This window comes from Amblyomma mixtum, chromosome 3, assembly GCF_055824585.1.
Source record: "Amblyomma mixtum isolate Tamu chromosome 3, ASM5582458v1, whole genome shotgun sequence".
Lineage (NCBI taxonomy): Eukaryota > Metazoa > Arthropoda > Arachnida > Ixodida > Ixodidae > Amblyomma > Amblyomma mixtum.
In genome coordinates, this window is record NC_143014.1 from 203,089,595 (window position 1) to 203,112,966 (window position 23,372).

Below are 23,372 nucleotides of genomic sequence, written 5' to 3' on the forward strand. Positions count from 1 at the left end.
TCGGTTTGTGCGGCGATGCGCATCCACAGAATCGTTGTGGTGGTATGTAGGGCTTTACGTCCTGAAGTATGAGAGATGCCGTTGCGGACTTGGCGGCAGCGGCAGCAAGGAAACGTTGCCAACCTCACCGAGATCGTGCGCTGTTATCGCTTGGACCAAGAATGGCGCAACACCTCCCGGCTCCACGTGACGGCTGACGTCACAAAACTGCTATCTCCGGCCACCAGGACCAGTCCAGGATAATGATGACGCACGCATCCACGGCCATCATTTGGCGGCAGCGGCAGCAAGGAAACGTTGCATCTTTCAAGCCTGCAGTTCATCCCTTTGCAGGTAGGGAACAGTTTCTTTATTTTGAGGTATTTGCTTCTTTGTTACTGGTTCTGCCAATCTCAGTGAAAGTGTTTTGCCAAAAATGAATCCAGAAATAGTCAAAGCTCTAGAAGAGATAAGCCAAGATCAAAAGGAAATGCGAGGGTCTCTTGAAAGGGAATTTCGGAAAGAGAATCGAGAGGTACAAAAAAGCCTTGAATTTTTTTATAAATGCTTTAAATACCTGACCACTGAGCTGAAACTCACGAGAGAAAAAAAATGCTGCAATAAAAGCTGAAAATGCTGCGCTTTCTTCTGAATGTACAGAGCTGAAGGAAATAGTGCTCGAAAACGAGCAGAAAATAACACAACTCGAGCAATACTCTAGGAATAGGAATGTAAAAATCAAAGGCATTCCGACTTCAAAAGGTGAAAGCTTGCCAGCCCTCCTAGAAAAGATAGGAAATGCCATAAAAGGACCAATCACAGTAAATTACGTCGAAGTCTGCCACAGAGTGCCAGTCAAGGATTCCAACCAATCGAACATAATCGTTCAGTTCTCAAGAAAAGCGAACTGCGATTCTGTGATTGAAAAAGCTCGAAAAATACGCATTTCAACCACAGATCTTGGTTTCTCGGATGATGCTTCAGTGTTCGTGAATGAACATTTGTGTCCTCAACTAAAAAAACTTCTTGGCATGACTGTTCCAAGAAAGAAGGAAAAAGGCTGGAGCTATACGTGGACCAGGGGCGGCAAGATATACGTAAAGAAGTCTGAATCTTCACAGACTTTGCGCATTACCCGCATTCGTGATCGAGATAAGATAGTCTGAGCAAGTTTGCCTCTTTACACGACAACATAACGCGTGGATTGAATATGGACGACGACTTTTTCACACCATGCCAAGTCAGTGCGGTACATGCTAAATATGATAGAAACATAACCTTGATACATGTGAATGCCCAGGCTACCAGGAACAAAGAGGAGCAAATCCTTGCACTCTTCGCCGCCCTTGGTTTTGAACCCGATATCTTTATGGTAACGGAAACATGGTATAGAACTGAAGCAGATGTATTTAGACCGCCTGGCTACAAAACCTCTTTTGTAAATCGCTTGACTAAAAATGGGGGAGGCGTTACTTTAACGGCAAAACTTGCTATTCCTTGTCAACTTGTGGATTCCCGCACTTGTATAACGTCTGACTATGAAATACTGACTGTCCGCTACAACGACTTTCTTTTCTGTGTTTTACACCAACCTCCAAAAGGAAGTGTGCCGAATTTCTTGTCTTTTTTTTGATGATTACCTTGGCTGGGTTAACGACAGCCTTAGCAAATTGGTTCTAGCTGGAGATTTGAATATAGATGCTCTTAAAATATCTCCTCAACAGCAAGAATTGTGCAGGATTTTGGAGTGCAGTGGCTTTTCTAACACAATACGCTTCCAACACGCATTCAGAGTAGTACATCAACATTTCTTGATATGTTCATTACTAACATTGATGATCCAGATTTGATGTCTGGTGTAATCTGTGCACCTATTAGTGACCATCTGCCTGTATTTCCTATTACAACTCAACAAACTTCAATGCCACATATCGCACCTCAGAACTCCAGAACTTTCAGAGACCTAAAAAGCTTTAACCTGACGGCATTTAGAAACGAACTCTTGCAAACAGATTGGTCAGATGTTTGGCGCGCCAACACAGCCGAAACAGCGTACGAAGGGTTTCTAAAGAAGTTCATCATTGCTTATGATAAACATTTTCCTTATCGAAGATTAAATCAACCGCGCAAAGGCAGAAAGCCGTGGATTACCAAGAAATGCCTAAAAGAAATACCTATTAAAAACAAACTGAATTCAATATTTATAAATAAAAAAGATGAAGCTCTACTGCAATTCTAAGCCCAAAGAAATAAGGTGAATACACTATTACGGTGCGAAAAACATACTTACAATCTTTTCGACAATAATGCAATGAAAAATACAGATATTGGGTGGAGACGATTAAATATGATTTTAGGGCGTAAGAGTAGCAAGAAGACAGATATTGATGACATTACAGTAGACGGCACGGCTATTACAGGTATAGATTTAGCCACCTCTTTTTAACGATTTACATCTCTGTGTGGCACCAGCAACCATAACGAAGATTGCATGCTTTTCCTTAGGACTCAGAAACGTGAAAGTGGGTTATTAGCTCCTCCCGCTGAAGGAGAGGTAGTGAGTGTGTTTAGATCGCTAAACAATACTTATTGCCGTGATGTCGACGGTTTGCAAATTAAACCAGTCAAACAAGTTATAGACGTAATTTCTCCTGTCTTAACATTCATTTTTAACCTTGCTTTCATTGAAGGAAGCTTTCCGAAAAGAATGCAGGAGGTGAAAGTGACTCTAATGCATAGAGGTGGTGATAACAATACTTTTTCCAATTATCGACCAGTATCCATGCTTCCCGTATATTCAAAAGGTTTCGAAAAGCTTATACATACACGCATAACTTCCTTTATCAGTAAGCACCATATAATTACAAGCGCTCAGTTTGGATTCATGAAGGGCCTCTCTACAGAACATGCACTTTTTTACAGAAAGAAGAAATATTAGAATTTTTTGAGCGTGAGGAGTGCATTATGGGTGCGTTTGTAGACTATTCAAAAGCATTCGATCGAATTAATCCCACTACCTTGTCTAAAAAACTTGACCATTACGGTTTTCGAGGAGTTTTTCATGAATTATTACAATCGTATCTTAAACACCGCAAGCAGCAAGTATGCATTAACCATCGTGTTTCACATTTCCGCGACATAACCGCAGGTGTGCCACAAGGAAGCATACTGGGGCCGCTACTCTTCTGTCTTTATATAAATGATGTCGTTAACATAGATAATGCTACTAAATTCATCATTTATGCGGATGATACCAGATTGTTTTTCACTGGGCGAGATCCTACTGACGTGGTTAACGATGCCAACCTTGTGTTAGCAAGACTTTCCTTACAGAGCACTGCAAACTCTCTTGCAATTAATGCAACTAAAACAAAAGCCGTGCTGTTCAGGCCGAAGAAGCGCAGAATAAACAATAATTTAGAAATAAAATACGGAACATATCAAATTGAAATTGTCCCTCAAATAAAATGTCTTGGCGTACTCTTTGAAGAACAAATGACCTGGAACATGCACATAGATTTGGTCGCAGCCAGGGTTTCCCGCGTGTGCGGAATACTTAACAAATTACAGTCCTATTTACCTAGAAGCATCAAACTCATAATTTACAACAGTTTATTCATGCCCCACATTAACTACTGTCATTTAGTGTGGGCAACCACCACTTTTACCAACATTACCAAACTTCATAAGATTCAGAAGAAAGCAGTCCGTGCTATAACTAAATATCCGCATGGCTGTCATACAGAACCCCTTTTTAAAGACAAATTTACTCTCAATACGTGACCTTAATAAAATGACCCTTCTTTAAGCGCTATAAAATGGCCATAAAGTACAATAACAATTTCTTTAATACTGTTTTCTGTCTCACAAAAAGAAGAAAAGTGCGTGACACTCGCACGTCGCAAGAGTGGGAAGTTCCACGCACTCGCACGAACTACGGAAAGCAAATTCTTCATTTTCTGCTTCCCAGTTATTTAAATAGCATTGTGTAAGCTGATTTATCTTTGTGAATTTGTATTTCCTTCTTTTTGGTTTCAATTTTATTTTCCTGCTTGCACGCGGGCAGTGTGTGTAAATTCCTGCACTGTATACGATTTCCTGCTGTGTCATCCTATGTCAAGTGTATGGGGCCGTGGGCCTCGTCAAGCCGTTTGTGTGGCTTTAGTCTACGGCCCCCTAGTATCGATGTAAACGATGCTGAAATAAAGAAATTTGAATTTGAGGGCTCCGGATTAATTTATATCACATGGAGCACCGCGCAGCGCACGGCCGTTTTTGCATTTCTAATTTAGCATGTTAAGAGAACCCCAGGTGGTCGAAATTTACGTGGAGCTTCCACTGCGGCGCCTTTTTCTATCTCTTCGTCATTTCCCTCCCTCCCATATGCTTTAACTCATGGTGCAGCTCGGGTGTCCACTGCGAGTGCGACTACTACCGCGCCTTTCCTTTCCTCGCTAAACATGTACACACCGCCATGGAATTTTGTGCTCCACTTCCAGTCCCTAGAAACTCTTTTCCCCCTTCTTTTTAGGGAAAAGGGGCGAAGGCGGTTTTTGGCTCGTTAAGTAGCATTCTAATGCGAACATATTTGAAAACATATATTACTGATTTTTAAGTACAGCAATCACGCCAGCTCAGTCCCATATGTGACATATGGCTTATTTCGGGCACGAACTTGCAGTAAGGGAAAGTGACGCGCAATGAATCAAGCGCACATACCGCTGCTTTGGTACTTCTGTTTATACTGCTGAAGATATCCCCGATAACAGTCTTCCAATGTCGCGGTAGCACCGAAATCGCCTGTCGCTTTGGTTTGGTTTGGTTTGGTTTATTCGGGATTAACGTTCCAAAGCAACTCAGGCTATGAGGGACGCCGTAGTGAAGGGCTCCGGAAATTTCGACCGCCTGGGGCTTTTTAAGGTGCACTGACATCGCACAGCACATGGACCTCTAGAATTTCGCCTTCATCGAAATTCAGCCGCCACGGCCTGCCGCTTTCCGGTTCTTTGTGCAGAAGCATATGAGGATTTCAAGAATGCTTCCGTTTCATCGGAAACAGGACGGCCGAACGGAGCCGGCGAAATTGCAGAAATGTTTTCATATACATATATAGACAACTCCCTACAGGTTATCAGCACCGATCATTGACCGTGTACGCCGCCGCGGTGGCCCAGTCGTTATGGTGCTCGGCTGCTGACCCGAAAGACGCGGGTTCGATCCCGGCAGCGGCGGTCGAATTTCGATGGAGGCGGAATTCTAGAGGCCCATGTACTGTGCGATCTCAGTGCACGTTAAAGAACCCCAGGCGGTCGAAATTTCCGGAGCCCTTCACTACGGCGTCTCTCATAGCCTGAGTCGCTTTGGGACGTTAAACCCCATAAACCAAACCAATCATTGACTGTGTACAACTGGTCTACGAAAAGGCTGCCCGTTGTAATCAGAATGTAGGCTGTACGTAGCAGGTGTAGCACAGCAGCTCGGGTCATGTTAGTAGCTTCACATTGAGAAACGAGACAGGTTGCAGAGAGGTTAGAGACGCATGCCACCAGCGGTGTGCACAGATGACCTCAACATCCTTGCGGGTGCATCAGAGGAGCTGCAGAGACTGCTTGGTATTTGTGCATTCTCGACTAAGCGCTTGCAGGTGAAGCTTAGTCAGGCGAAATGTGTAGTAAATGCCTGAGGCAGATGTGACCTAGGAGTCTCTTGCAGTCGCCAGGGAAACTCAATTTTCGAGAGAGATTCTACGGAATATTTGGGACTCAGGCTTGTCATAGTGGTAAACTACATTTGGAGCAACGTGAAAGGCACCTACGATGTACACACATCTCGCGGCAGGAATGTGTTGATCTGCCATTCGTTATCTTTCGATAGGAATGAAACAAGGGCCCTCCGGAAATCGTACGTATGTAAACAGCATTCATGTGCTTATCCAAGAGCTCTAGAAATTTCTTCAGATGCCATTGAAGAACGTCCGTTGGTCAGCCCTAAACGCATCGCTGTGAAGGGTGTACCCAGATCGACGTCGGATGGTTGACCTGCAGTGCCAAAAAAGTTGCGAGTAAGGTAAACGCCATTAGGACAGTGCTGTCTTCTACCAGTTTTCCACATCAGACCCTTCTTCGCATTGTAAATATAATACATCGACAGGTAGACGCTGTGTGCCCGACTGACGGCTAAGCTGCAGCGGCGAAATAATATGCTGGCAGTCAGTTTAACAGCAGCCAATAAGACGGCAACAAGTATAGTCCGAGTTAAGTAGTTTGCCCGGACGTCGTAGAGTGGCTGAGAATTTAGCAGGCCAAAGTCTTCCACGTTTGTTTGTCTAGCACACTGATGGCCACATGCTTCGACCTGCAAAACCTTACGAGTAATGCTTTTGACTAAATTAACACTATAAGCCGTTGTTTTGAGACGCTGCCTAGGGGCAGTGTATATTGTATCATGCTAACACACACATCCGTTAGAGAAATGAACAGACAAAACTTCCGTTTGGCAACCAGTCTACATGCCTTCGAGACCAACTTTGGTCGCGCCGTAAATATGTGCGCGCAGAAATTTTAACAGTGGCACTCAGTAGGCTTTTGTAGCGCGTCACACACGACAGCACGCGAGATCGAGAGAGAGAAAACCCTTATTATTAGAAAGGAATAAACTTTTTCTCTCTCTGCGCTTCAGCGAACCATGTTTAGTGTGGATGCATGCGCGCGTCGGCTGCTAGCCAGCAGTGTTTATATGCGTGCGTTCGGCACACCCTCTTGGCGACTATTTACTTCAGTGCCTCTTACGCACGAAATGTAAACACTTTATTATCATAAGCTGCAATGAAGACAATAATTGTCAATATAGAGTACATTCGAGCCAAATTATAAAGAACGCAGTTATAAAGAATGTTCTCTTATTACGAACGAGGGTGGTGCTACCGCCAAAATATGTTTAGGGCAATGACATTGCATCTCAGATACAGCGATCAAGTGCGGCCCCATAGCTCGGTCACAGCGAACGAGGAGGCGCTGTAAACTCGGCCCCGCATGTCGCAAATCCCTCTTTCTTGCAGAAGCGGACAGCGACGAGCGCCTCCAAGACTCAGTGGCACTGCCCCTCCCCCGTCCCCCTTCTGAGGAAGGAGCGCGACTACCGAAAAACAGCAAAACAAAAGGGGGGGGGGGGGGATAATGAATGGAATGTCGACGAAACGTTTTGCCGTGAGCGGCCGTCAAAAACGCATGACTTGATAGGCGGCGCCAAGCGCTGTTGAAACGTGCTATAAGCTTCGCGTTACCCTCCTTCTTGGCACGAGCATGGAAGGCAACGACCGGCGGCCGCCGTGTGTCTGCAGGAAGACTCGCAAGGCGCAGAGCTTCGGAAGCTACGTTCTCGTGCTCTACAGGCACGGCGCAAAGACCTGGGCGATGCGCGACATTTTTTTTTACTCGATGAGTGTGCCGCTAGGCTTAAGTTTAGAGGGGGTATGGGGATGAGAGGCAACTTGTTCGCCGAGTAGCTCGAAAAAAATAGGAACGTCCTTTTCGTGCTCGACAACTATGCGGCGCACCACGTGTTGCCTTCTCCGACTGCACTGACCACGCTTTTCGGCCACCAAATACGACGAACCGGATGTGCCACTTAATAGTTCACGCGCTGGAGGTGTTCTATCGGCGCCGCGACACCAGTGCCCCCTGACAGCAACTGACCGACCAGGTGCCGACACGTCGCGCGGTTGAAACTGACTGCGAACTGCATGAGGAACTGCTTCTGTAAGGCAGAGTTTATGATCCCAGGATAGAGGATGCTATAGAAAACCAAAGTTATCGGATGTATGTAGATGTGTGGCAACGGGTCGTCGATGCGAAGCTAGACCGACCTGATCGCGCCTGGGATGACTTCGTTTGTTCAGTCGGCGACGCTGGCATAGGAGAGCCAAACATGAAAATATTAGTACGCGACGTAGGCACGGTCTACAGTTGCAAGGAATCAATGACGATGACGAGGAGACCTACCTACCAAGAGATGCTGTGGGGGCTTCAACCAGGATTATTTATATCGCGTCCCTAAAGCAGCTTGTGGGTCTCTACGCTATCGGCGAGGGGCATCTGACTGCTCTGGAGAGCTGTGAAAGCGTCGTAATGTGATCTAGTTTGAATAAACGGACACGCATAACAGACTTACACTGACTTTGTATTTTTGGATGTAAAATTAGAAATCCACTCATCACGAACCTCGCACACAACGAACGCAATCCGCGCGACCGTCAGCTTCGTTATAAGTGGGCTAGACTGTATGTCATGCCGGGTCGACATCCCCCGTCGGTCCTCGGCACGTCATATAATTTGCTGCGCGGTGTCTCAAACACAGCGACGATGGTGTTAGGTGCCGTGTCAAAGGAAAAGGAACAGGCTGCTGCCCTTCCTACAGCTGAATGCAGCCGCCCAGCGATTGTATATTGTCATCACTGAAGTTCGGAATACGATAGGTACTGACACACAAGTCGGCTTGAAGACTGCTGTCAAGCAGAGTGCAGTTCGAACAGGCAATATTGTGGCCCCTGTACACATGATCAAGTTGTTTGAAAATTTCCTTCTCTCCGGGTTCATCGATGTTGAAAGGTACTGTCAGCAACAAATGAAACGTGAACATGACAACTAAAGCGCGAAAAGCAAAATGAAAAGACCGTATAGGTAGAGGAAGCTTAATACTATATAAGCAGGGTAATTTCATTCCTAAGACGCAAGGACTGCCATTTAGAAGTGTTAATAAACATGAATTTCATTTCCTCTCCAGGCGTTAGTATGTTTGCACTTCTGTGTTCGCATTTCAGTTGTCTTGTTTGGGTTTCATTTCTTGCTTATTGCCCATGTAAGGCGTTTATATTTTTTGCTCTTAACTTGAAGGCTCTTAAACTTTCTCACAGGAGTGAGCAAATTTTTCCCTCGAGCACCGCGAAAACGTTTGACGATTCACATAATGTCCAGCATTACAAGCCGCCGCGGTGGCTCAGTGGTTATGGTGCTCGGCTGCTGACCCGAAAGACGCGGGTTCGATCCCGGCCGCGGCGGTTGAATTTCTTTGGAGGAGAAATTCTAGAGGCCCGTGTACTGTGCGATGTCAGTGCACGTTAAAGAACCCCAGGTGGTCGAAATTTCCGGAGCCCTTCACTACGGCGTCCCTCATAGCCTTAGTCGCTTTGGGACGTTAAACCCTATAAACCAACCATCCAACATTACATGTCACCGCAAATATTACATGGTAATCTAGATACGATGCCGTGAGCCTAGTAACGTCGCTATTGAGCTGGCGCTCTCTGCCGTACAAGCCCATTGTTTCTGACAAGTAAAAATTAACAGCAGAATAAGAGCACCATATATGACACATCAGTCCGTGCACGGGCGGTATATAATAGCACTGATTACATACGAGCGTAACTATCTGGCTTCCTCCTTCCGTAGCAGTTTTAAGAGCGTGCCAGCTTTCCCAGATCGGTGGCCGCCCTAGAGCAATACCCGCAGATCCTTTCCTAGCTCATGTTGGTAGACAAAGGGGATGGCGGGGACCGCCCCTTATAAAAAAAGTTTTAGACTGTCTATAAAGTGTCTATAGTCTTCTGTCTAAAAAGTCTGTAGACTAATTCTAGACAAGTCTATAGGCAATATAAGTGTCATAGACAGTCTATAGACAATCTATAGATTTATGGCCATGCACTTTTAATATACTTTTGTCTATAGACAGTTCATAACCTATGATCAGACAAAAAGCAATATCTATAGGAAGTCAGTAAAGCCAATAAAAAGTCTATAGACTGTCTATAGACCATTTTTATAAGAGCGGGGCGTGGACAAGGATCCAGATGACTTTCGGCTTCCATGGCCGTATGTTGGAGTCCTTTTTCATGCTAAAACCAAGGCTACGGCAGCAACCGGGCGCCGGTGACAGACCCGGGCAGTTCCTCCCGTTCAACAATTGTCCTGGAGCAACGCCAGCTGATTCTTTTTCCAGCGCAGCGCGTTGTGCACGGGTCGAACGGGAATCCACACGACCTGCAGGTTATCTGTGCTATAGTGGAGCCATTACTTATACCTATATCAACGCCACGCCGTCCGGGGGACGCCGCTGAAGAATCTGAGCACCTCCCTACTCGACCGCTGCCCTGGAGCAGAACCAGATTTTTCTCCTGTCCATTGTGTTGAGCATCAGTGCTGACAGTCCCCACGATATGGACAAGGAATCCGGCTTCATCGGGTTCCCATGGTTGTGTAATCGACCGAGGGAGAGGGGGCTTGTTTAGCGGTCGGAGAGCCGTTCACGTGGCAAGTCGGTTAGGCTTGAAAACGGGAAATGATGGAAGAGGACTTGCATTCTACCGCTTTGTTCCGTTTCGCACAAGCTCGAAGACTGTAGGCAAAATTTTTTATCAGCTTCTTTTGGGAATGATTTTACAAAGCCGGATGTGATTAATGGTGCTGATTTTCTTGTCTTTTGTTCTCGTAGTCGATAAGAGAAGGCGCCTGCTTTATGAATATTTTTCAGTGTTGCAATCAGGGCTTCTTCAGTCGGTCGCTGCAACTGAAGCATGCCTGACTCGTCATAGGTGCACCAGATCGCTTAAATTCAGCGTGTATCCTGCAGTAAGGGACTCAGAGGCAGGCTCAGTGGTAAGAAGCTGCGGCGAACACTTAGCACTCGCTGGCTCAGTTTGCGCATGTAGAACGTGGTCTCTGAGTCAGAGAGGCAAATTTAACGTCACGTCCAGATAGTGCATTTCGCCTCGTGGAGCGTCGCTGTGGCGACGTTGTGCTATACTAGGAAGAAAAGTGCCATTCGGAATGCATTTCTTCCAGCAGCGTAGCACGTATGAGCTCTCACTCCTCTATTTTTGTAAGACGAAGCCGCTGCGCCTGTCTTTCACTACAGGTGTTTCCTTGGGCAAAGACTCGACGAACAATGGGACGATATATTAGGTGCTGTGTTATCATCTCCTTGGCCCATGGCACGCTCATGCTCTCGGTGCTGACCTGCCTCAAAAAAAGGAGACACGGTCCGGTTCGCTAGCGTCCTTGAGTCTATGAATGCAGAGCTGACAGCTTGCTGCCCAGCGTCTGTTTCACAGACGATGAGCGCAACTCTGGTTAGACGACATAGGCACTGCTCCGAACTATTCCCTGAGGATCACGCCGGAATTGTGCAGGAATTTTTGCCGCACAGGAAAGCTGTCTGTTCGCGTGTACGGTGTACGGAGTGTTTCAGGCGAGCGGAATGATGAGTTCGCCGGACTCGCTATGAGGTACAGTCTTTGTCGAAAATATACAGTCCGAGGGGATCGCTTACAAGCCATGTAGTTGGGCTCTTTAGCACGTTTGACAGTCGTATGCTTGGGAGGGTTGAGGTCTTAAATTCCTCCCACCTTCGTGAGATTAGGGTCCATGTGTATGCAAGAGGAGCCGCGCTGCAGGGCTCAGAAGGAGAGCCCTTAGGCTGTATACTTTAGACAAAGCTTGTACATGCTTTTGCACCTAACGTTCTTGAGGTTAATCGCGTGACTGGGCGAATGGCTAAACGCGAGTATCACTCATTGAAATTACACCAAATTTGGCCGTGTGACAGGAGCATTGCACACTTACGAATATTCGGGAGCATCTGCAATTCATTTTTATTACGTTGAAGTGTAGCTCACGAAGTAGTCGCTGCGAAGACACTGCAAAAGACTGCTCATGAGTGTGGTTAGGCTTCGGTAAGGAGCTTTGAGAGAATGAAGATTACTTCAGCATTATAATTATCAGACATTGACTTCAGTCTTATGCAAAAGAGGTACCGGAAATAAAATCTTCTATATTAATTCAGTATTCCCAAAAAAATGGATAGGTTTGTGCAAATATTCGATAATTTCGAATATTCGGCCGAAAGTAAAGTATTCGATATCGAAAGCGAAGAATGACAGATACCGACAAGTTTTGTCTCCAAGAGAGTTCACGTGATACGAAAGCGTTCCAAGACTTACTACTTATTTACAACGTGAATGTGCAACGCACGCAGCAACCATGTGCATGTCTGTCTTCTGCCGTTCCCACGTCTTCTTCTCTGAAAGATGAAAAGAATAGAAAACAATAAAATGCATGACACGGTGTAACGATGGCGTGACGTGAGCGCGCGGCAATGCTCGGCACTCAGTCGCGAAGTGAAGCAGGAAATAAAGGACTTTTGCCGGTCTGCAGCGATGACGCACCGCACGAGGTATTTCAAGAAACTGTAAAGCACGTGAAGAACGGGAGCTCTTTCCCACAGCTTGGGGGCATCCCCAAGCCTTGCTACATGCTGCCAAAGGTATACGAGTGAACCAACGCGCTCTCCTAAACGACTATGACCACTAACTCTATAGTTCTTGCGCGTTCTTCAGTTGGAGCTGGTTCAGCGAAATATAATTCGCTGGTTATGGACGCCAGGCTTTGATCGTCATGCCCGCGTTGCTCATGCGGGGCTGAGGATTAACGGCCAACCTGACGATGCACGTAGACAATAGGCATACAACGACGTGAAGCCGAGGAAGGAGCTGCGCTGCGGCTTGAGTTTAACAAGTGGTCTTTAGGCATCGATATTCAGAACACACGTTGAACAAAAGGTGGCATAACGTCTCAAATGAAGTGTTTCCAAGTAAGAAAAGTCGGTTTTCGAGCTGCGTTCACAGTGTATAGGTTGGCTAGAACCTCTGGTTTCCTTCCTTTCTATTCTTCCGTTTTAGGCGTCTATAGGACGTACAATCACTGCCTCTCCTTGTACCTTCTTGGACGGGAGGGACATTTTATTTTAACGCGAGAACATTAGGATGGCCATGAGGGCGAAGAACTGTGCGGCGTCGGTGTCTGTGTGAAGCCTACCTGCCAACCGTGGCATGTAGCAGGCAGTGATTAGGGGGATTTCTCTCGCTCCGCCTGCCACCTGCCGACCGTCCCCTCTCCACTTGTAGGGGAGAGAAGGCAGACGCCAGTCTAAGAATGATTACTTATATGGAGGTGAAAGTCGCAGACCTGTTCTGGGATTATTTAACGCGTGCACTGACGTCACACAGCACACGGGCCTCCGGCATTTCGCCTCCATTGAAATGCTACCGCCACGGCGCACTTCACGGAGGTGAATTTTACTTGATACAGATATTGACGGCTGGTATATCATCCTTGCGTGCGTGCCCACGTGGGAGGAAAGACCGTGGAATAGTTATATTTAAAAACTACTTCATCGAATAACCTCAAATTAAAAAAAGAAAGTAAACGCTCCGCAGCTTTTTGCAAAACCATACGCTTTCCTTTGCAGCCTTTATGGCAGCTCTCAAGCGCTTGATCATTTCTCTTGTATCATCATCATTCTTGCAGACTGCGCTCAGCGCCGTTAGAAAGCATTTGTGTTGTTATGTGTTGGGGTTTTTCTAGCGTCCATGTCCAACCTTGGACAAATATTTTGAGTATTGAAATACTGTAAGGTATTGATATGGAAATATTGAAGATAATGGTCCATTCTTCAGTGTGCAGCAAAATCTTTCTCTTTGTAGTGTTTCTATCACTCGCATCGAGCAGTTAAAGACTGCCATAGAAAACCAATGGGTAAAACTTTTGACGACAGCAGAAACGTTAATAGCAAAAAAATGCAACTCTGCCGACAGCCGATCTGCGGATATGTTGATCGTTATAGTGAAATCTTACAATACGTGAAAAACTTGGGTTCGTAAACTGGTTCCCGTTCAAAAATGCTTTTGTCCAGAATTGTTGGGTATGCTCGTCTCTCACGAAGCATGCAGATGCTAAACTACGTTCCTGCATACACTCTAAAAAAAAGGTAGTTGAGGTTACTACATTTTGGGGTAGCAACAACCGTCACATATATGACTACCTAGGTAGTAACTGTACGTAGTAACTGCAAGGCGAGTACTGTGCGATGTCAGTGCACGTTAAAGAACCCAGGTGGTCGAAATTTCCGGAGACTCTCACTACGGCGTCTCTCATAGCCTGAGTCGCTTTGGGGCGTTAAACCCCATAAACCAAACCAAACCAGTAACCTTCACTACCTCTGGAGAGAAAACATTGAACATGGATGCATCTTGTAGTAAACCAGAAGGAAAAATGAGCACAAGTCAGGCACAATAGCTTGGGGTTGGTGAAAAAGTGCAATTAAGAAATCAAACTAAATAATGGAACACATACGTGCTGCGTATATATTGTATTTAAAAAAAAACAGCACTGACAATTTTGTTAGATTTGCTGCCATTTAGGAAACCCTTTTCATTATATAAAAACATGGGACATTGAGTAGCAATGCCACCGGGATTGTTAGTATACATACATGTGCATATTCCGGTCATGCATTTCCAGTTCAAGGTAGTAATGGATACTACCAGGGTTATAATGAGGTAGTACAAGTGTAGTAACTGCCAAAAAACGTAGTAACTGCAGAAGTTACTACCTTGTTACCACTTAATTTTCTTTCGAGGTAGTAACAAGGTTGTAGCAACATAGCTCATAGGTAGTAAGGGTTAAAAAAAGGTTGTAACAGGAGCCGTTACTACGTTTTCACCACCTTTTTTTCTAAGAGTGTAGAGTGAACAGCTCGGGCAGATGGCTCGGAAGTGTGCCCTAGCTTTTCAGCTGTTTGTGAGAAAAACACCTATAAGACATGACCTTTTAATTTAATGTATTTTAATTGTTTAATTAAATTAGTTATTAAAGTTAGATTAAATTTTTAACGCCATTAAAACAGTCATGTATCGAATGTAAATTGCGCCAGTGAGTTGCAACCTGTTTCAGCCGCTCAACCCTCTGGCAGGTTTCGTGACAGTTAGATAATATGGATGCAACCGCAGCTGCGATGCCTTATTTTCTTATTTTCTCTTTCTTTCTATCCTCCACCCGCCCGCTCCTTCTGGGCTCTTATTTTCACGCTTCCAGTTACGGACGAGCCCCCGGGAGTACCCAGTTTTCCGATTACTCCCGGCACATAAGCTCCGCACCGCTTGTCATGGAAAACGTATAGGCCACGTTGGCTAATGGCCGCAGTCCCATGCTTGGTGCCCCGACATGTGCAGGCCTGCCCCCTAAGCTCAACCCGGCACAAACAATCCTGTCATGCACGGTCTATTCGAAACGCCGCTGGTGAAGCTTAGCAGAAAGTTGCACACGTCTCACTGGTAACCTGGGCGGGCTGGCACATGTGCTGTCAAAAAACGAAGACAGCCAGCAAAAATGAAAAAAAGAGGTAACAGTTGACCAACAATATGGTGTAACGCTGCAAAAAGCAATGTTCTCAGTCATTAAAACTAGGTGAAGCACGCAAAAAAAAAAAAGAAAGTTGCCTCCCACTGTCCTTTACTCTCCCTGCCCAGTGCTTGTCCGGAAAGTTTCCTGTGTGAGGGGGGCGTGCTTTAGACGGCGTGTAACTATCGCCTCTAGATAGCGCTTATATGCTTGTCTCTCCTTTCTTCTGACTACATACTGTACCCTAAGTCCTCGGGGGAATTTCCTGCTCTTTCTTCGCACGCAAGTACTCGTGCGCAAGTACCGCGGTCTGTTTCCCTGGTGAAGTCAGACCCTGGAGATAACTCGCCGACCCGGCAGAATTCCATTCTTTTTGTCCGATACGATGTGGAACTGATTACAAACAGCGCAGAAACACATGCGAGCGCATGACCGGCTCAGGGATACAGCTGCAGTAGAGCGTCCTCAAAAATGTCGCAGGTGGCGATTAGAGAGACCGAATGTGCGCTACGCCAATAAGCCACTCAGTCGCAGAGAAACACAGGTTTGAAGGCGGCATGCGCCTGCATTTTTTTTGCGTTGCACTGAACATTCTTTTTCTGACAAGGGAGAATTTCATTGAACTGAAGGCAACAGATTTTCGCATACTATGTCTATACTTGAGCTCAAGGGCGAAATTGGGGAGGGGGGAGGGGGGGGGGGAGATTTTTTATTAAAGCTTCATTTAGTGGCGTTTTTTTTTTGGTAAAAAATGGTTATCACGGCCTCCCTTCCCGTAGTGATCACTTAGGGCAGCGAATTAAAATTATGACATGTGTAGGTTTCCGCCATTAACATTACACTACCTTAATAATTTGGCTAACAAGCCAGACATGTAGGCGGCATTTGCATTCCATATTCCAGGGCTCATTGGCGGATCAAAATGCAGTCGCAATAGATAAGGACCCTCAGAACTCTGCGCGGGCACTTTCGCTAGCCAACGTGAAAGCCATGAGCTTCTAGCAGTTGAATAAAGTATCGACGATTTTAGAGGCATGCATAAAGTTACAAAATATCGATCTGTGCAACAAGCATTAGTGGTTTCATGGCCCCCAACACGTTATACATCGAATCTTGCATATGCAGTGCAGAGAAGAGGCACTGACATCGGCTCGTGTTAAACTCTGGTGGGTTCAAACCTGTACGTGGCTAAAGAAGAATGCACCCTAAAAGTGGAGGCGCGCATTCTTGGGACCGCGGAGTGCTCTGTTATATAGGCAACTTTTTGGTTTGTCTCCCTTTCGGGCTTGTCGACGCTGCGTACGCAGGAGGGATCGTAACCATATTCCAGCGAATGTTCGTGAGACGACTTCGCGTACGAGTCGCCAGAGAAGCAGATGCATGATACGATTCATAGAACTCGAATTCTCAAAAAACAAAAAACCGCCGCGGTGGCACAGTGGTTATGGTGCTTGGCTGCTGGCCCGAAACACGCGGGTTCGATGGAGGCGAAATGCTAGAGGCCCGTGTACTGCGCGATGTCAGTGCACGTTAAGAACCCCAGGTGGTCGAAATTATCCCAAGCCCTCCAATACGTAGTCCCTCATAGCCTGAGTCACTTTTTGACGTTAAACCCCATAAAACTAAAACCAAACCAGACCTCAAATTGCAACTGAATGACCCCATCACACATGGTGGCATCACGCTTTGCGCTGTACGGCTCGAACCATTCGAAAGTCTAAAGAAGCGTGGCACAGTCTTGCGAGCTCCAGAGAATCATGAAATAGTCTGGCCATGAGGCGGAAGGCAGCCTCAATGAGCAAGTCAACAGGTTGTATGAAAATGGCGTTCCAAACTTATCACATCTAGCGCCGAAGTATTAGTCATTGTATTACTTTGTTTCGGTCAAAAGGTTTTACATTTTTGTTTGTGTCCTTTATTTAAGATTTGCAGTTTCATCGCGGTAGCTCCAGCTTTAAGAACTGGTAAGGTGCATTCTCTTGAAGGTGTATGTTAGGAGAGATCGGTTCTGACCTGTATTTAAAGAAATTTACAAGAAAACGAATGGGCCCTGAACATATACGTCATTTCGCGCGCCATGCTTTCAAAATCTCAATGCCAGCGCGTTGACTCTTTCTTGGTATTTCCTTCTTTCCGAGTGCTAAATTTCAGACAAATTGACCAAGAAGTGGGCATATTTGAAGCGGGTTACTTCCAGGCGTACGGCATCACCTAAAGCCAGCACGATCGCTTCCAGCGGCGACCAAGTTTTGGCACGTAATACCACTCATGAAAGCTGGTCTTGGACTGTTTTGGCTTTGGACTCATGGAATTTCTTGCTGGTTTTGATTTTCACAGGCTCATTGTTTGCAACATGTTGTTTAGAGCTGTGATTTCGGATACAAAAATCAAATTTGGCGCCAAAGAGCAGGTCAATGTCAGTATTTGTGACTGCAAATAAATAAGCATGAAACGTTATTATAAATTCACAATAAGAAGCTACAAGATGAAAACTATACAAAATTTACTGCGATTTGTATTAATTAAAAACAAAACTTAGATGCACTAGGAAACTCAGCAGATTAAGCCTGATCCAGTCAGCAACAATGAGCCAGCGACGCCAAACAGCAGCAGCGCCAGCGCGCCAGCGCTGACGACCGATGCAGTAGGCGGGACGGTGATTTCTGTGCAGTTTACTTGGCTGTTTCGTTTTCTTTCCATTTATGTGCAGCTCATCTGCAGCTGCTCATAGGTCTTGTCATGGAATCCGGCGATGAAGCTACAGAATCGCCGAAGTTAAATGAGCTAGCCGCCACGATGTTTGAAAAAACGGGGGAATACATACAAGCCGAGCTTTCATGTGAGTTACAAATCAGCTGGTGTCATGATTTGGGACCTTGCTTACGATGCGTGCAGTATCCTAATCATTACTAAACGTAACAGTCACTTGCGAGTCAAATCGCGTTCAAGTTGCGTGTCACAGAGAGTTGGGTCTTTCCAGAAAATTGCTCGAACGTGTTCAACATTCTATGCTGTATCAATTCGCTTCATTGTTTGTTGGTGTTTTGCAGCTACGTTAGATGATTATAGGTTAACGGAAGAAATGAACAAACTGACAATTACTAAGTATAGTGATATGAAGCAGATTGCCGGCAACGTCACAAAAGCCCTGAAAGACCTCAACGAAAAATGTGAGTGGGAGAAGAGCGCCGGGTCACCCGCGCATACACGCATGTTCTTGACAGAGCTTGTTTAGGGAAGCACTGAGCGTTGCCTTCCTGCTTGTAGATCGGTGCCTCAAACCATACTTGGATCAGATCGACCAAGTTGAAGACAGCGTTACCAAGCTGGAACAAGCAGCGTACAAGCTGGACGCTTATTCTAAACGCCTTGGTAAGGTGGTGTAAATCAACACAAGAAATTTCCGAGGTGCGCATCGTTTACAACATGCCGCTGCATTACTCGCTTCGCTTTCTTTCTTTCTTTGTTTTTTCAGAAGCAAAGTTTAAGGCCCTTGAGAAACGCTGAAAGTGAAGGACTGAGGAGTGAAAATTACAAGTGGTGCTCTTGTAACATGATCGTGGCATCAATTTGGGAAGTCGCTGGTCCTGTTCTTGGGATCGTCTACCGAATCCAGCTGCGTTAAAGTGGCTTTATAATAAAGATAGATCGTCCGCCAATGTAACGTTTGTTTTGTTGCTGTTGCCTCAGAAACAATCAGAAAACGAAGAAGACACTTTTGCGCACACTGTTTTGACACTGCGCTGTGCACGTAACTGCAAAACTGTGCTTTCGGCCGTAAAGCGCCGAAGTTACTGCAAAGTGGTCTAGCGGTGTTGAACGTAAAAAGAAATCATGGGCGTGACCCCGTCATAAGTGTTTTGACCGGACAACGGTGAATCGCCCGAGATATCAATGAACACTCCGTATCAGTGAATCACGCTCCGCGATGAGACCGCAATCCAAGCGTCATCGCTGCAAGCACCCTGCTGAGAGGTGCTGCCGTTGTGTCGCTGCGGCCGCCGAGGTAAACCAACGAGTTGTGAATTCAGTGCCAAGACTGCAGCGGTGACTTTGGTTTAGGTTATTTTTTAAGCGTGTGTACGCTCCAACTGTGTTAAAGTAGTCAAAACTTGGGTGAGTGTACTCTGATTATTTTTCCCGTGGTAACTATCAAACATTCGTTCTTTAAGGAGATTCCTGTGGGCCGCCTTTTCTCCGCGCTATTTTCGTCCGGCAGCAGATGACATTAGATTCAGAATTTGCGAGGCTTCTTGTTTTGATGGGCTTAATGATGGCAATGTTCTCTCTTCGTCATACTGTGGTTGCTGTTTTATACTACTTACTTCTTGGTTGCATAGCAACAGCCTTTTTTTCACGCGCAAATTAGTTTGCGTGTCTGTAAACAAACCGTACGTAAACGCCCCATCCGGCTGCCGGCCGGGTTTCCTTGTGACGTAAGCTCGGCTCATGTTCCACGCGAAGCGCATTTGGCAGTACGTCGCTGCTGTACGGTGGCACGATTGTATCGATTTCATGTGCTATACGTGCGCATTTGCCTATTATGAGGGAAGAAGGGATGAGCTACAAACTTCTCTACCTGTTGCGCAAACTGATAAGACTGCTGTTTCCAGAGAATAAAGCTGGGCGTCGCTGTGTCAACAAGACAGAGGGAATTATGTCTTTTCTATCACGTTTTCAGTTTCTAGAAGAAAGCAATGTATTGTGAAGGGCTTTCGGCGGAAGTGTTTTTGCAGTTTATGTATGCTGTGCAAAAGAGAGTTTTGTAGAGGTTGAAGGGGCTGTCGCTCATAAAATTTGTTTTAACGAACCGAAGTATTGATTAAATACTATACATGCATGCCACTCCCATGGCCCGTTGCCACTGCTTTTCCAGTGCCAAGTCTAGCAAGACACAATGAGCTATCCTGGTGGAAGTGGGAGCCCATATCCTCCCCAACCTGGTTATCCGGGCTACCCATCTCAAGACAGGACTCTTTATCCCATGGGCGCCGTCTATGGAGCACCGCCCGTTAGTCAGCCAGCTCCTGGTTACCCACCCCAAATGCCAAATCAAGCATACCCCCAATCTTCATCGCCAGGGTACCCATCATCCCAGCCAGGTTTTGCACCACAGCCCAGCTACCCAAGCCAACCTGGCTATCCCACTCAGCCTGGTTATCCCAGTCAGCCTGGTTATCCCAGTCAGCCTGGCTACCCTAGCCAACCTGGCTATCCAAGCCAGCCCACTTACACAAGCCAGCCTGGCTACCCTCAGCCTGCAACCACTGGGTATCCGAGCTCCACGCAGGGATACCCTGGGTACCCAACAGGGCAGAGCAGCTACCCTGCACCTGTGTCAGCTGCAAGCTATCCTGCAACGCAAGCAGCTCCTAGCCCGTACCCTTCGGCAGGCTACCCTAGTGCAGGTTCAGCAGCCCATACTGGCGGTTACGGTGCATCTTATGGAACAGCAGCTTATGGGGCGGGGCCAACCTACTCCAGTGCTGCTCAAGTTACTCACTCAGCTTCCTACACAGGACAGCGCTTGCGTGATGTAAGTAATGGTGTTTGTGTAAAAGAGGTGAGATAGTAGCATCCTAATTCATCACACAATGTGTTAGTAACAGTGACTTTTGCACTTAATTCATACTTTGCTAGTAAACAACAACATTAGCATCATAGTTCATAAGGCTTTCACATTCCTCGTTGCTGTTTACTGCAACAGCTTTAGCGGTTGCCCAAACTAGAACTACTAGCACATAAGTATTGGGCATGTGTAGGCGTAGCTTGCCACTATTGTTAAGTCCTGCCAAGCGCTGAGAATGTTGCTTGAACAATGAATTCAGGATGTTTGTGGGAAAGTGAAAGTTACTTCAAAATGATATTTGCTGCATAGTGCTGATCTGTGTGAATAATTGTTATTTGAATGGATGGAGCTTAAGTGGATCTAGTTTTGAACATTTGGAGTTAAAAAAAAAATTGGTTTCGATATATGGACAGTAGTTCCCTTGTGGCGGTATGCTCCATCTTTAGGGTAATCTAATTATCTGAGCATATCTTGTGAGGTGCCTTGCTATTTTGCAATATTTGTTTGTAGTAGCCTAGGTTCATGTTGAATATTTTTCACCTGTAAAGACTTCTGACGTTTGCTGTTAATTTTTCTTTCATGCTGTGGGCTGCATATAACTGTGTTGAAAATTAACCCATAAATGGGAATAGTGGTTGGGTCAGTGGAGCATTATATTATGTTACTTTGTGCACATCTTGACCTTTTCATGCTAGAAGCTGCTTTTTTGACATTATCTTCTGCACATTGCAGAAGTTTAGGTGTTTACAGTAATGCTGTGTGGTGCATTCAGCTTATTGGGCACAACCAGTGGTATTGCTTTCCAAGTAAATGACTGAAATTAATAGATGGATGTTCACTTAACGACCCAAGCTTCTACATTAGTTGGCATTTGGTTCTATATATATCTAACTATGCAGATTCTCTTAACTGTGAGCAGGATGCCTTCACAGAGTTGCAGCAAGAATTTTGTATATTTGCTCACATACTGATGCTAAATGCATTAAGAAGAGGACGTGCTCTGGAACAAAAGCTTTTTGTTGATATCTGTTCCAGGTGACTAAAAATTTCACACGAGATTTTCGCCACTTCTTTTTAAACCTGTTGTCAATTTTCACCTATCTTGCTTGGTTAAATTTTTGCAGGTCATGCATTTTGAATATAGGGACGTTTTTGTGAACCTATTTGTCATCGGTACTATATGTACACAAAGAGCACTGAGAAATATCTCGTTTTGCTCACTGTGCTTGCTTTTATGGAGTGAGGAAAAAGTGTGGTGTATAACATTCATGAATTTTTAAAAAGTAACTCTTCAGAATGTCTTTATTATGGGACTACAATGGTTGTAAAAAAGTGGAATCCCATTTGCAAATATAAATTGCAGTAAATATAGAATAGTTGAGCTTATACAAACCAAAGTTCATTGTGGTGCGATGGGAGTAAGTGTAATAATGTCGTGCACAAGCACTGAGGTTGCATTAAAAATGATAAACGGAGAAAAATGTGTACCAAGTATAAAAAGAAAGTGGTGGTGCAGCATGTGGGAACAGAAAAAATGCTAGTTTCTAATTTATTCCTCAAACTAAGTAACTGCCAGAGGATTTGTCTGAAACAAGGCTTCCTGTACCTGCCTGCAGCACTTCAATAGCGGGAAGCGCCGCCATTCAAATTTGTTCTGTCGTGAAAATAGCTCACTTGTGCTCATTTTTTGGTTACTTGGCCTTGCGCTGAGGTTTAAGTAATTTCGTGTCTGTATTTGGTGCTGGCATAGGCGGACATGAAAGAGAGCTTATATATAATAAAGCAGGCAAAAACAAAAAATGCGAGTTTTTGACAAAAATTGTTTTTTCACCCACGTTTCTATATGTAGGAGTTGCTTCTTAGCAACATAATTTGCCAGGATTGTAGGCCATTGGGAGGGAGCAGAGCTGCTGGGTTGAAGCCACCTCGATAAAATGTGGCCATAAACCATATGTAAACTTCAGTTTGCTCCACTCTCCCATCCTTCCTTAAGTCCCGGCCGCCGCGGTGGCTCAGTGGTTGTGGCGCTCGGCTGCTGACCTGAAAGACGTGGGTGTGATCCCGGCGGCGGCTGCCAAGTTTTGATGGAGGCGAAATTCTAGAGGCCCGTGTAGTGTGCGGTGTCAGTGCACGTTCCCCATGTGGTGGAAATTTTCAGAGCCCTCCACTACGGCGTCCCTCATAGCCTGAGTCGCTTTGGAACGGTAAACCCCGATAAACCATAAACCAAACCTTCCTTAGGTCCCAACACATTTTTGATCTCACCCCCCCGCTTCCAAACTGAAGAAACTAATTGTGGCTAAGCCATTGTATTGTGTCTATAGACATTATTTGCCATTATTAGCAGGGTGCTTATTAGTAATGGTGCAAGTACTATTATTATGGGTGCTTGCAAACGGTGCTGCATCAAAAAGGCATTTCATTGGTGAGGCTTTTCTGCATATACAAGAACCAGTTAAGAAGGCACCTGTAATCACAAGACAGAATTTCACAGCCTGTGTCTCCACCCCCATTTCTTAATGCTTTTTCTTGTAACAGTTTAGGTTGTGTTTGTGACTGAAGAAAAAAAAAACATCATCTGCATTATGTGTATC

General features: G+C 45.4%; 2 protein-coding genes across 3 annotated transcripts in view; both read left to right on the forward strand.

Annotated features, from left to right (window-relative positions):
• The first annotated feature begins 315 nt into the window (after window positions 1–315).
• LOC149353334 (annexin-B12-like) overlaps window positions 316–23,372 on the forward strand; it is a 51,327-nt gene continuing 28,270 nt past the window's right edge. Inside the window, exons 1-2 of one of the 2 annotated variants that reach the window (XM_089582491.1) lie at window positions 19,169–19,325; window positions 20,086–20,745. In XM_089582491.1, coding sequence (XP_089438617.1) covers window positions 20,107–20,745 — 639 coding nt within the window. In that variant the 5' untranslated portion in view covers window positions 19,169–19,325; window positions 20,086–20,106. Of the gene's footprint in view, window positions 334–19,168; window positions 19,326–20,085; window positions 20,746–23,372 lie in introns of those variants that run through there. The other variant, XM_089582493.1, reaches the window with a different exon arrangement.
• Blos2 (biogenesis of lysosome-related organelles complex 1 subunit 2) lies at window positions 17,819–18,873 on the forward strand. The gene is made up of 4 exons (XM_089582494.1): window positions 17,819–18,048; window positions 18,260–18,379; window positions 18,477–18,581; window positions 18,685–18,873. The coding sequence occupies exons 1-4, from the start codon at window positions 17,949–17,951 to the stop codon at window positions 18,714–18,716; spliced, it is 357 nt and encodes a 118-aa protein (XP_089438620.1). The 5' UTR covers window positions 17,819–17,948; the 3' UTR covers window positions 18,717–18,873.